The sequence below is a fragment of the Sus scrofa genome, chromosome 4 (genome assembly GCF_000003025.6).
Source record: "Sus scrofa isolate TJ Tabasco breed Duroc chromosome 4, Sscrofa11.1, whole genome shotgun sequence".
NCBI lineage: Eukaryota > Metazoa > Chordata > Mammalia > Artiodactyla > Suidae > Sus > Sus scrofa.
In genome coordinates this window covers 54,866,458-54,879,493 of record NC_010446.5, presented here as the reverse complement: position 1 = coordinate 54,879,493, position 13,036 = coordinate 54,866,458, and the positions used below count along the sequence as shown (strand labels likewise).

The following is a 13,036-nucleotide window of genomic DNA, read 5'->3' as shown; positions in this document are numbered from 1 at the left end:
AAATGAACCTTAGAATTTTCTACATTTCCCCAACTGTTTCCAATCTAACCTGTGACTTTGAACAGGTCTTTATTCCACTTATGGAATGCTCATGATGATACTTACACAGACTGTGTTTTGGGAGAAATGTAATAAGGTGCCATAACTATCAAGTATCATTTAGTTGAGGAAGTGATTGGTATGTAAGTAAGAACAGGGCCTACATTCAAGTTTCTCAGATAAATCAACATGATTATGAGACTTCCCGATTAAAAGCAAAAGAAGACATAACCAATGATAAATGACATGTCACTTAAGCATTCCCTGGGACCACTCTTCTGAGCCTTCATCTTTTAGGCCTTCTCTAGAGATCACCCATTCCTGGGAAAGAGAAAAGCTATTGTAAGGCAGTTTCATATTTCATGAATGGGTTTGTCTGTAGTCACTGGATATGATGGTTCCTAAAATCTTCTTCCTTTTTTTTTTTTTTTTGCCAACTAATGGATTAACAATGCACACATTTATACACCTTGAACAAAGAACAACAAATAGACCTCTACAACCAAGATGCCCTATACATAATCTGAGCAATGAAACTGCCATTTTTTCCTGCTATTTAAAGTTATTTTTCATAGATGACTGAAAGCCTTCCGCCTCTGGCAACATGGTAAAATTGTATAGGGCTATTCAAATTTATTTTTTTCTTTTTAGGGCATAAGGAAGTTTCCAGGCTAGGGGTCAAATTAGGTCTACAGCTGCCAGCCACAGCCACAGCAACACCAGATCCAAGATGGCATCTGTGAGCTTCGCTGCAGCTTGAGGCAACACCGGATCCTTAACCTTCTTAGCAAGGCCAGGGATCAAATCTATATCCTCATGGATACTAGTCAGCTTCTTAACATGCTGAGTCACAAATGAAATTCTTTTATTTTTCTTTTTAGAGCTGCACCTGAGGCATATGGAAGTTCCCAGGCTAGGGGTCGAATTGGAGCTGCACCTGCTGCCCTATGCCACAGCCACAGCAATGCTAGTTCCAAGCTGCATCTGCGAACCATACCTCGGCTTGTGGCAATGTGGGATCCTTAATCCACTGAGTGAGGTCAGCGACCGAAGCCACATCGGCACACATACTATGTCGAGTTCTTAACCTGCTGAGCCACAATGGGAACTCTAGGCCTAGTTGAATTTTGGTTCACGTGGGTAGTTCTTAAATTTCAGTCCCAATCCTCAACGGGCTGTGTAGTACAGGCTCTTCGTGTATCCCTTGGCAATGGTATATAAAGGACATTGTTCTGCAGTTCCATTGCTGAAGGAACATCACTGCTGTACAAGGAGACAAAAGCTCTGGAAGTTTCTCCTCCACAAAGGAATACAGTAGATTCCTTTGTTTTAGAAAGAATGTTTTCCAGGTTTTATCAGCTGCCTAAAAGCACGTATAGGAGCTTGGAAGATTGAATTGCACATTCTACATAGGTTAAATTACATGGCTCTAAAAAAGTCCTTCTTGGCCAAATCAGGAGAGCAATGCTTGATTTGCAACATTTGTTGCATATCTTTGGGGGAAAAATGCAGCTCTTTCTTTTCTAAATTGATTATTCAAAAACAAAGCCTGTCCAACTCATGGTGGGCCCACAGCATCATCATTTCATGTAAGAAATAGCTCACAGGATACTGGTCAGATATTCTTCTTGGATTCTTATAACAGAAGCCTCTTGTCTTAGTGTTTGGGAGAAGATTCCTGTGCCAGGCAGAAGCCACGAGAAGTGTCAGGTGACCTGGGGCGGATCCAGCCATGCAGAAATCATTAGTTTTGCTCGCACAAGATTTCTTTGAAAGATGTAACTCAGCTTTTAAATTTGAAAGATTTGATATGCAAATCCAGATCTCTTGCTTCTTTGAACGTGTGGAGGGCTGGGTGTGCAGACTGCGTGGCAGCCGTGGACTGGAGCCCCGGAGTGCTGCTTCCATTGAATCAGGCTTAATCTCTCCTGGTTACCAGAGCTCCCACTTCTTCCAGTTGACCCTCTGATACTGGAGCCAGGGTCTACTGCCATTTATCATTACTCTTGCACAATGATTTTCTATTATAATAAAGAATCATTTCTTCTCTTTCTTACAGGTGAGAAAACAAAGGCCTTTATCTCTAACCTCTCTCCCTCCCTCCTTTGCTTTTTAATTAAGGTATAGTCGATTTAGAAAGTTGTGTCCATTTATACTATACAGTAAAGTGACTCAGTTTTATATATATATATATATATATATATATATATGAATAAAATAAAAAATAAAATAATGAATAAAATAAAAGAATATCATATTCTTTTTGAAAAATACTATTTTCTATTATGATCTATCCTGAGAGATTGGTTGAATATAGTTCCCTGTGCTATACGATAGGACCTTGATGTTTATCCATTCTAAATGTGATTGTTTACATCTGCTCACCCCGAACTCCCAGTCCATTGACAACCACACCCTTGACAACCACAAGGCTCTTCTCTATGTCTGTGATTCTGTGTCTGTTTTGTAGATAGGTTCATTTGTATTCTATTTTAGATTCCATATATAAATGATATCATATGATATTTTTCCTTCTCTTTCTGACTTAACCTTACTTACCATGATCATCTCTAGTTGTATCCAGGTTGCTGCGAATGGCATTATTTTGTTTTTTTATGGCTGAGTAGTATTCCATTGTATACAGGTACTACATCTTCTTAATCCTTCTGTCAGTAGACATTTAGGTTGTTTCTATGTCTTGGCTGTTGTGACTAGTGATGCTATGAACATAGGGGTGCATAAATTTTTTTTTTTTTTTGCTTTTTAGGGCCACACACGAGGCATATGGAGGTTCCCAGGCAAGGGGTCTAATCAGAGCTACAGCTGCCAGCCTACACCACAGCCACAGCAATGCCAGATCCAAGCCGCGTCTGCGACCTACACCACAGTTCACAGCAACACCAGATCCTTAACCCACTGAGCGAGGCCAGGGATCGAACCCACAACCTCATGGTTTCTAGTCAGATTCATTTCCACTGTGCCATGACGGGAACTCCCATACATCTTTTTGAACTATAGTTTTGTCTGGATATACACTCAGAAGTGGGATTGCTGGATCACATGGTAGTTTTATTACCTAGTTTTCTGAGGAACCTCTGTACTGTTTTCCCTGGTAGTTATACTAATTTACATTCCCACCAATTTTTCTTCACTTACTTTGATTACCTACTGGCTCCTTTAGAGTTTAGGATCCTGATCTAGCCCATTGTGTGGTTCGTGGTATGGGGACTATAGCGTAAGTTGAGATCTCAAATTTTGGTGAATTTTCAAATTTATTTCAACTGTTTTGAAGGGGAAAAAATGTATGTTAACATAGGCATTCAAAATTGTATCTAAACCAAAACTTATTATTATTAATAAAAAAATTGGCAAGGTTGGGCATTGTGTCATGTGGCTCCCATACTATGGTTCTAAAATCTTATGAAGGAGAGGATGATGATTATGATAATGGTATAAAGGTTTCTAATATTTAGTAATCACTCACTATGGGCCAGGCACTGCACTAAATTCGTGTGTTATTTCATTTTAATCTTAGCAACTGAATAAGTTCTATCCCATTTTCCAGTAAGTAACTCTGTAAGGCTGTAAAGCAATGGATAGCTGGAGCCTAGATTTGCAAGTCGGCAACCTGACTCCAAAATACAATCCTCCATCCTCATTTTCTAGGTGTTATTGTTGCTGTTACTATTACTATTGAAGTGAGGAAGCATCACTTAAGAAGATCATATACCAAGGTTATCACACAGTTTTTAACTGGTAGAAGTAGGATTAAAATACGAGATCTAGGAACTCCAAAATCTCATCTTTTATACCAAATTGTATTTCTCCATTTTCAGAAAGTAATCTAAAATTAATTCTTACTAGGAAATGTGGTGTATTTTTTTAAATGAAAAAGTGTTTTAAAGCTCTCAACAACAACAGATGTTTTGGGGTCAATGGGTATCAGGTTCCAAATAAGTGTAGACACTGATCCAGCCTGACAAGCTAGGGAGGAGTTGTGTCTTGAACACTGTACTTCTGGGTATCTTGGATGGAGATGTGTATTTGGAGTTTAGCTTCTTAGGATACTCTGCTGAATAGTATTATGTACTGCATTGAAATGCAGAGCTGTTTTTGTAATATTATATTCCTATTATGGTGCGTTATGGTAAAAACCAACAACAAATAACTTGTTGCTCAAGGGTCTCAGAAAAAGGTATACATTAATGGATGTTATAAAAGTCACTGTTTTTAGAATAATACCCAGTTTCTTAGTCTCTACTATGTATAGGTTCTTTTTATGGTGGTTTCCATAAATGATTGCTAATTCTTGGAACAGTCACCCAGCCTCATGGGGATTACATTCCTTACTCCATAAGAGCAAACTAAAGCTCAGAGAAGGGAAGTGACTTACCCAAGAATATACATTTATAAAGCCATGGAAGAAAATTTCACACTCTGGTCTCGAAGGCCATACTCTTTTCAATATATTATGTTGTCACCAGGCACAAATTATCAAATTAATTCATTTAATATTTGTTAATCTTATATTCTATCAGATAGGCCAATAGTAGTATCTACTCTTGGAATTTTTGTGAGAATTAATGGTTAAACCACATAATGCACATAAAGGACTTAATACCAAATTGGCATATACCAAATGCTCAATAAATGTTGGGTTTTGTTATGGATTTTATTGTGCCATGTGCCAGGGAAACAGATGAGTAGGTTGCTATATCTTTCCACAAAGGGCTTATACTTAGTATAAGGAGATGGAGTAGAATAGATTTTACCAAAATTATGATCCAGTGTGGTACATGCAGCAGTAGATATAGGTCCACAGGCAGAGTGATAAAGCAAAGGGCCAGTCGGCCATTTCTCTGCTTAGGAGAGAACCTTCACAGCTCTGGTCATTAACGTGCTATTGTGTGTATTACAGAAAGGCCTTTTGCCAGGAACTATTTTTTATTTTTTAGTTCTTTCCTAAAGGACAGATTAAACAATGAAAACTGTTCTTTAGGGAGTTCTCTGTGGCACAGCTGGTTAAGGATCAAGCGTTGTCATCTCAGTGGCTTGAGTTGATGCTGTGGCATGGGTTTGATCCCTGGCCTAGGAACTTCTACACGCAACAGGTGCAGCCTCCCCCCACAAAAAAGGCCAAAACTGTTCTTTATTTTTATTTATTTATTTTTATTAAAGAATAGTTGATTTACAATATGTCAATTTTTGCTGCATAGCAAAGTGACTCAATCATATATACATCCTTTTAAAAATATTATTTTCCATCATGGTCTATCCCAGGAGATTGGATATAGTTCCCTATGTTATATAGTAAAATCTTGTTTATCCACTCTAAATGTAGTAGTTTGCATCTACTAACAGATCTGTGGTTGCCAAAGGAGAGGGAAGAGGGAGTGGGATGGACTGGGAGTTTGGGGTTAGTTGATGAATACTGTTCTTTAAATAAAGCATAAGTGCCGTTCAACGAGGATTTAAATTGTGGAGTTGTACCTGGACAGGGAAATAGAGCAGAACTAAGATGACCCTGGAATTTTACAGTGGGAAGAGAGGGATGGGGAAGGGAAGTTATCACTCATGAGGAAAATACAGAAAAATGATCCACACCTAAAAAGGCTTTCTTTGGCATTTGTAGGAATCCCCAGCCTACTTCCTCCCTACCCATGGAAGGAAGACTGCCTATTGGCAGGCCCCACCCACTTCTGCAGAGCTTTGGGCAGCATTCTCTTTCAAGAGATAGTTTCATGGAGAAACACGTAATTATAAGAGGCAAGCCACTAACTATTCTAGTCTTCCATTTATAAATATGAACCTACAGTAGAAGATCAAAAGAATTTCGAGAAAAGGCAATTGCATGCAAGAGAAAAACCAAGATAAGCAAGCAACTGAATCCAAAAGAAGAGAGATAATGTAGGAAATAAAATATGTTAAAAACAAAACTTTACAGTGGGAAAATAAAAAAAATTATAAAAAAAAACAAAACTTGTGTTTGTATCTTCAGGGAGATCAAGAGGCTATTACATTATAAGACAAGAATGGGCTACCATAAAAACAAGCATCTTGAAAATAAGAAAAAGTTCCTAGAAATTAAAAATGTAACTTAAAAAAGAAGTTAAAATGTTGAAAAGCGGAATAAAGACAGCTGAAGACTAAATTAGTAACCTGGAATATAAAGTTAAGGAATTCTCCCAGAACATAGAACAAAAAGAGAGATAAATTAATACATTGGAGGACAGAGCCAAGGAATCCAATGTCCACCTAACAGGGATTTCAAAACAGGAAAAAAAAGAGACTGGTTTTGGGGGAATGTGGATAATAATATAAAAATAAGTAGTGATTTCAGAAGAAAGTAAACAGAAATAATGGGGAGGAAAGAAGGAATAAAGAAAGAATATGATTTCCCTAAGCTGCAGGAAGATGATTCTTCAGAATGAAAATACTCACTGAGGAGTTCCCACTGTGGCACAGTGGTTAATGATCCAGCTTGTCTCTTGGGAGGTGCCAGTTAAATCCCATGTCCTATACAGTGGGTTAAGGATCAGGTGTTTCTGCAGCTGTGGCTTGGATTCAGTCCCTGGCTTGGGAACTTCCATATGCCTCTGGTGCAGCTATTAAAAAAAAAGAAAAGAAAGGAGAAGAAAAGTTGGAGACTATGTGAATGGTTAAGTACAACCTCATATGTGAAACATTCAAGTATATGCTTTCTATAATAGGCACGTTAAAAAAAAGCAAATAGAAACAATTCGGAAATAAAGATCCATGTAAAACTATTACAGGCAAATCTGAAGAAAAAGAAAGAAAGGTGACATATTAATTTAATATAAAACCAAATGGAATTTAAAGGTAAAAGGATTAAATGGGCAGCAAATAACATTTATTTTTCACCCATAAAATATAGTGAGAAAGTATGGTGGCTGTGGGTCTTTGTACACCAACAAAAAGCATTGGAATAAATAAACTGAATCTGTTGGAGCTACAAGAAGAAATTGACCAAAACAGTTAAAAAAGAACCTTCTCTCAGAAATCTGTTGCAATAACTTACATGTTTCATTCTGAAACCATAAAACCATTTGAGTTCTTTTGTCCGTTCCATTTAATTATCTTTTCCTTTGCCTTCTGCTGCTGTTCTTCTCCTGCATGCACTCTCATTTATCAAAACACATTTTAGGGCCTTTTCTTTTTCTTTTTTTGCTTTTTAGGGCCTCACTGGAGGAATATGGAAGTTCCCAGGCTAGGGGGTTGAATCAGAGCTACTGCTGCCGGCCTATACCACAGCCATAGCAACGTGGGATCTGAGTGTCATCTGCACCCTACACCACAGCTCATGGCAATGTGGGATCCTTCACCCACCAAGCAAGGCCAGGGATTGAACCTGCATCCTTATGGATACCAGTCAGATTTGTTTCCACTGAGCCACAAGGGGAACTCCCAGGCCTACTTTTTTTGAGTGCCTTCCAAAGTACCATAGTCAAAATGACTCCATGTTGATATATCCAACAATAATAAAACTTATTACAAAAAAAGGACGCTATTAGTTTTGTACTTTCTGAAAGAAGCCGATAAGTTTATTTTGCTAAGTGCTCATGGGAGGGTATTTGGGGATCATTTTTCTGAAAGCAGTAGTCTTCCCTCACCAGTGTGCCATCTAACCCTTGAGTAAGGTTCTACAGTGCTGATTTCGGTGTTCATGTTCATGAGTGTCTCATGATGGACACTCATGAGGAGATATAACCTTACTGTTCATGTCATCATCACTTCAGACCAAGACATGCAGCTTGGCATCCTAGGTTTTAAATTGTCACTCACTGCCCACCTTCAAGTAAGTCACGTAACTTCTCTGGGTCTCCATGAACTTGTCTTTGAAAGAAGAAATGGGGCTAGAATAGGCACAGTCACTATGGTTCTTTCTGACTCTCAAGTTTTATTTTTCTACTACATGTTATTTACTTTTATTTTCATCTATCCTTTCTTTAAGGTCCAATATTTACAGAAGTATTTTTGTGATATATTTTATGAAATATCAAATTTTGACTTTTCACCCTCTGACGCTTGGCAGATCTTTGGAAGGATAGTAAAAAGTTTCAAAACCAAATTTACCAGTTACCAAAGGGGAAACATTGGGGGGAGGGATGGATTGGGGGGTTGAGATTGGCACATACACACTATATATAAAATCAGTTGGTAACAAGAACCTATGATATAGCTCAGGGAAATCTATTCAATATTCTGTAATAACCTATATAGGGAAAGAATCTGAAAAAGAATGGATATGTGTGTGTGTGGCCGATTCACTTTACTGGTACACCTGAAACTAACACAACATCGTAAGTCACCCATACTCCAATAAAATTTATTTTAAAAAGAGAGAGGCATTCCCATTGTGGCGCAGCAGAAACAAATCCGACTAGGAACCACGAGGTTGCAGGTTCGATCCCTGGCCTTGCTCATTGAGTTAAGGATCTGGCGTTACCATGAGCTGTGGTGTAGGTCGCAGATGCGGCTTGGATCTGGCGTTGCTGTGGCTCTGGCGTAGGCTGGCAGCTATAGCTCCGATAAGACCCCTAGCCTGGGAATCTCCATATACCACACCATGGGTGCGGCCTTAAAAAGACAAAAAAAAAAAAAAAAAAAAAAAAAGGGAGAGAGAGAGAGAGAGAGAGTGGTTGTTGGTGGAAACCATTGAAAGGGAAGGTGTCACCCTTAAGTTTTTCAGCTTTAGTTGGTGTCCTCTTTGTTTGTAGGTATCAACAATGCTGAATCCATGGTTGGTACTGGTAAATGTCTCTTGATTGATTGGGCTCTCTCCTTATACATGTGGCTTCTCCCTTATTTAGCTGCACTGCAGGCCCTAAAGAGAAAGAAGAGGTTTGAGAAGCAGCTCACTCAGATTGATGGCACACTTTCCACCATTGAGTTCCAGAGAGAAGCCTTGGAAAACTCACACACCAACACCGAGGTGTTAAAGAACATGGGCATGGCAGCAAAAGCCATGAAAGCCGTTCATGAAAACATGTGAGTGACTTTGGTCTCCCTGAGTCATAAATTCCCCCAATGCTGGGATGAGCCTTTGAAACTGTATGACAATTTGGACAGGAATGGGCTTACTCATTTGAGACTCTTTGACATGTTGGAAAGGAATGCTCCCACAGAGAAAGATTGGAAATTATAGTGGCAAAATAAAGAAAAGACCATGAAACAATAAAAGACATTGGTTTTGCCCTGAAGGTTTCCCAGGAGCCTCACTAATATCTGACACTCCACCTGCAAATATTTTCATCCTGTAAATTTAAAAACGCTTAAATGTTAACATCTGTGAGTGTGTTAGGACTGTACAATAGTGGTTGTTAAACTTTGGAGGAGACTCAAAAATCAGTGCTAAAGAGGAGTTCCCATTGTGGCACAGTGATAATGAGCCCAACTAGTATTCATGAGGATGCAGGTTCGATCCCTGGCCTCGCTCAGTGGGTTAAGAATCTGTCATTTCTGTGGCTGTGGTGTAGGCTGGCAGCTGTATCTCTGATTCAACCCCTAGCCTGGAAACCTCCATATGCCCTAAAAAAAGGAAAAAAAAATTATTAAAGGGAACCCAGATGCCCAAGCTCTTTCAAGAAGGATAGGGCTCGGGACTTTTTATTTTTGGCCAAGTTCTCCAGGTGATTCCGATACTAAGAAATGTTTGAGAATCAATGATATACAGTAATAGTTGCTTGTATTGATTTGGGGTCAGACTTTCTGAGTTATAATCTCAGAACCTGCCAACTGTCTTTGGGCAAATTACTTCGCCTCTCCCTGAATCAATTTCCTTGTCCGTAAACTGGAGGTAATAATAGTACTTACCTCCTGTGTTTATTGTGAGATTCGAGATTTGAGATATATATATGCACTTATCACAGTCCCTGGTACAAAAGTAAGCACTCAGTAATCAACAGTCATGGCAGTAGTAGGGCTGTGATAATTTGCTTTATAGTTACACTGAAGATCAATGCCTGGAACCTAATCCTTTCTTTAGCTTAAATATGATAGTGAAGATTGGGCCAAAGATGCACAAGATCAGTGGTTGTCTGAGGGATGCAGAGGTTTCATGGATGGGAAAAGGTGGTTGAGGGAGAGGCTGGGCTTAGTGATGACATTTTTTGGTAACATCCTCTTGCCTTGATAATGAATTGACAACCAGCCATTATTTTGGCAGCTTCAGAGAAATCATTCCATTGATTATCAGAGTCATGATCTATCAGTGCTGCAAGCTGGGGGCCAAAATGGATTATAAAATCAGAGCCTTTCCCTCTGGGTAGTTTGGCAGGAGTTTCTCTGGGTGTTCTTTTTGAGAAAAATTCACTCCCAGGCCCAAATTTATCTGAACCTTTCTCATATGATTCTTTATAATTAATCCTTGTGCATTTTTTATAAACATAAGAATTGGAAATAAGGGGTGGTAGGAAGATGGTAAAAGTTTTCTTTTTGATTAGTATATGAAATTATGTCAAAATACACAGCTTTTCCCATATATAAAGTCTGGGAAACTAGCAAAAGAACTATCCCACTGGGAACCAACATTTCTGTTAATTGCTTAAAAATGAGGAAAACTTACAACAGAACTTGGCACAACATTGTATATCAACTATACTTTAATAAAAAATTAGAAATTAAAAAAATAAGGAATAAAGTATGGAGTTCCTGTCATGACTCAGTGAATAATGAACCTGACCATTATCCCTGAGGACATGAGTTCAATCCTTGGCCTTACTCAGTGGGTTAAGGATCTGGTGTTGCTGTGGCTGTGGTGTAGGCCAGCAGCTACAGCTCCAATTCGACCCCAGCCTGGGAACTTCCATATGCCGACATGCAGCCCTAAAAAGACAAACAAACAAACAAACAAAAAAAGTAAAAAAGAAAGTAGAAATTCATCAGTTAAAAAAATTGAGGAAAACTGTCCCTTCTCTGGTATCCTATTACTTTGGCCTAGCTTCAGGGTTGGAGGAATGATTCAGAGACAAGGTACCAGAGCAGCAGTCTGGACACTGGCATTCAGACACTGGCAGTTTAGGTGGGTGGTTAGGGCCCGTGGGATTCAGGTGCTAGAAAAAAAAAAATCTTTTTTTTTTTTTTTTTTAATCTTTTTAGGGCCGCACCTGTAGCATATGAAGGTGCCCAGGATAGGGGTTATATCAGAGCTCTAGCTACTGGCTTACTCCACAGCCACAGTAAGGCCAGAACTGAGCCATGTCTGTGACCTACACTACAGCTCATGGCAACATCAGATCCTTAACCCGCTGAGTGAGGCCAGGGATCAAACCTGTGTCCTCATGGATACTGGTCAGATTTGTTTCCACTGAGCCATGGCAGGAACTCCATGGTGCTAGAAACAATCTTGACAGCTGTTGGTCCTGGGCCTTTGGCACCCAGATTTCTTGGCTTGAGTTGGTATTCTTCTGAGGAACACAAAGGCCTGATTCTGCTCTTGCCAGTCATTTCTCAGCACATTAACAGCTGTGGGAAAATTCTTAGGGAGTCAGGATCTCAGGGTTTTTTTCTTTTTTTTTTAGGGCCGTACCTGTGGCATACAGAAGTTCTCAGGCTGGGGGTTAAATCAGAGCTGCAGCTGCAGGCTTATATCACAGCCACATCAATGCTGGATTCAAGCCTGCAATACAGGATCCTTAACCCACTGAGCGAGGGCTGGGATCAAACCAGCATCCTCATGGATACTAGTCGGGTTCTTAGCCTGCTCAGCCACAATGGGAACTCCCAGGATCTCAGAATATTTAGGTATTCTGGAAAATAGAGTTCCAGGTCCAGAGTTCAGCTTCTACAAAAAGCTGCTCTCAGAGGCTGCTAAGAGCTGCCCCAGTTTATTTATCTTATTCATGGTATCCTTAGTGGCCCCTGGCACCACTTCATGCAGAGTTGATAAATGGCAGCATGTATTTAAATTTTCCATAGGCCCCATCAGGCAAAATTTGAAAATGGATCTACAGATATTGTTAGTGATCAAATAATTCACCCTCTAGTGGCTCCCAATTATTAAGTTAATTTATATAATTTAAAATATATGTGCATATACATGAAGTTCCCATCGTGGCTCAGTGGTTGATGAATCCAACTAGGAACCATGAGTTTGTGGGTTTGATCCCTGCCCTTGCTCAGTGGGTTAAGGATTCAGCCTTGCCGTGAGCTGTGGTGTAGGTTGCAGGCATGGCTCGGATCCTACGTTGCTGAGGCTGCGGTGTAGGTCGGCGGCTACAGCTCTGATTAGACCCCTAGCCTGGGAACCTCCATATGCCGTGGGAGCGGCCCAAGAAATGGCAAAAAGACAAAAAATAAAAAAATAAAAAATAAAATAAAATATATGTGCATATACAGAATTATTAATATTTTTTTTGAAATGCAAATTCTTATAAAAGAAAAACCTTGGAGTTTCTGCTGTGGTGCAGTGGGTTAAGAATCCTAATGCAGCAGCTGACTTTGTTGCTGAGGCATGGGTTCAATTGTCAGCCCGGCTCAGTGGGTTAAAGGACCCAGCATTGCCATAGCTCTGGCTTGGCTTCAATCCTTGGCCAGGGAACTTCCATTTGCCATGGGTGTGGCCATAAGAAAAAAAAAGTTGATAAATCTTATCACCAGGAATGTTTGTTATCCTACTGAAGTAACTAAAATTTTATATTTAATTGACTCATTTTTCATAGGGATTGTATCTGAATTCACAATTGTAAAGTCAGATTCTAAAATATTTCAACAAAATCTTATTTCCCAGGGATCTGAACAAAATAGATGATTTGATGCAAGAGATCACAGAGCAACAGGATATTGCCCAAGAAATCTCAGAAGCGTTTTCTCAGCGGGTTGGATTTGGCGCTGACTTTGATGAGGTGAGTAACACAGTATAAAGGACGGAGTATTACGACTGCCAAAAAGGACAGCTTCCCACCATATGGAGCAAACAGGTTTCCTTACACATTCCCTTCAACCTCATTAAAGAAGAAATGATATTTGTTAGAAAGGT

The 13,036-nt window shown here is 39.4% G+C and overlaps 1 protein-coding gene across 2 annotated transcripts in view; it reads left to right on the top strand.

The window, feature by feature from the left end:
- CHMP4C (charged multivesicular body protein 4C) overlaps positions 1–13,036 on the top strand; it is a 34,749-nt gene that overhangs the window by 15,736 nt on the left and 5,977 nt on the right. For both annotated transcript variants that reach the window (XM_021088560.1, NM_001190190.1), the window contains 2 exon segments: positions 8,871–9,048; positions 12,788–12,902. In XM_021088560.1, the coding sequence (XP_020944219.1) occupies positions 8,871–9,048; positions 12,788–12,902 (293 nt within the window).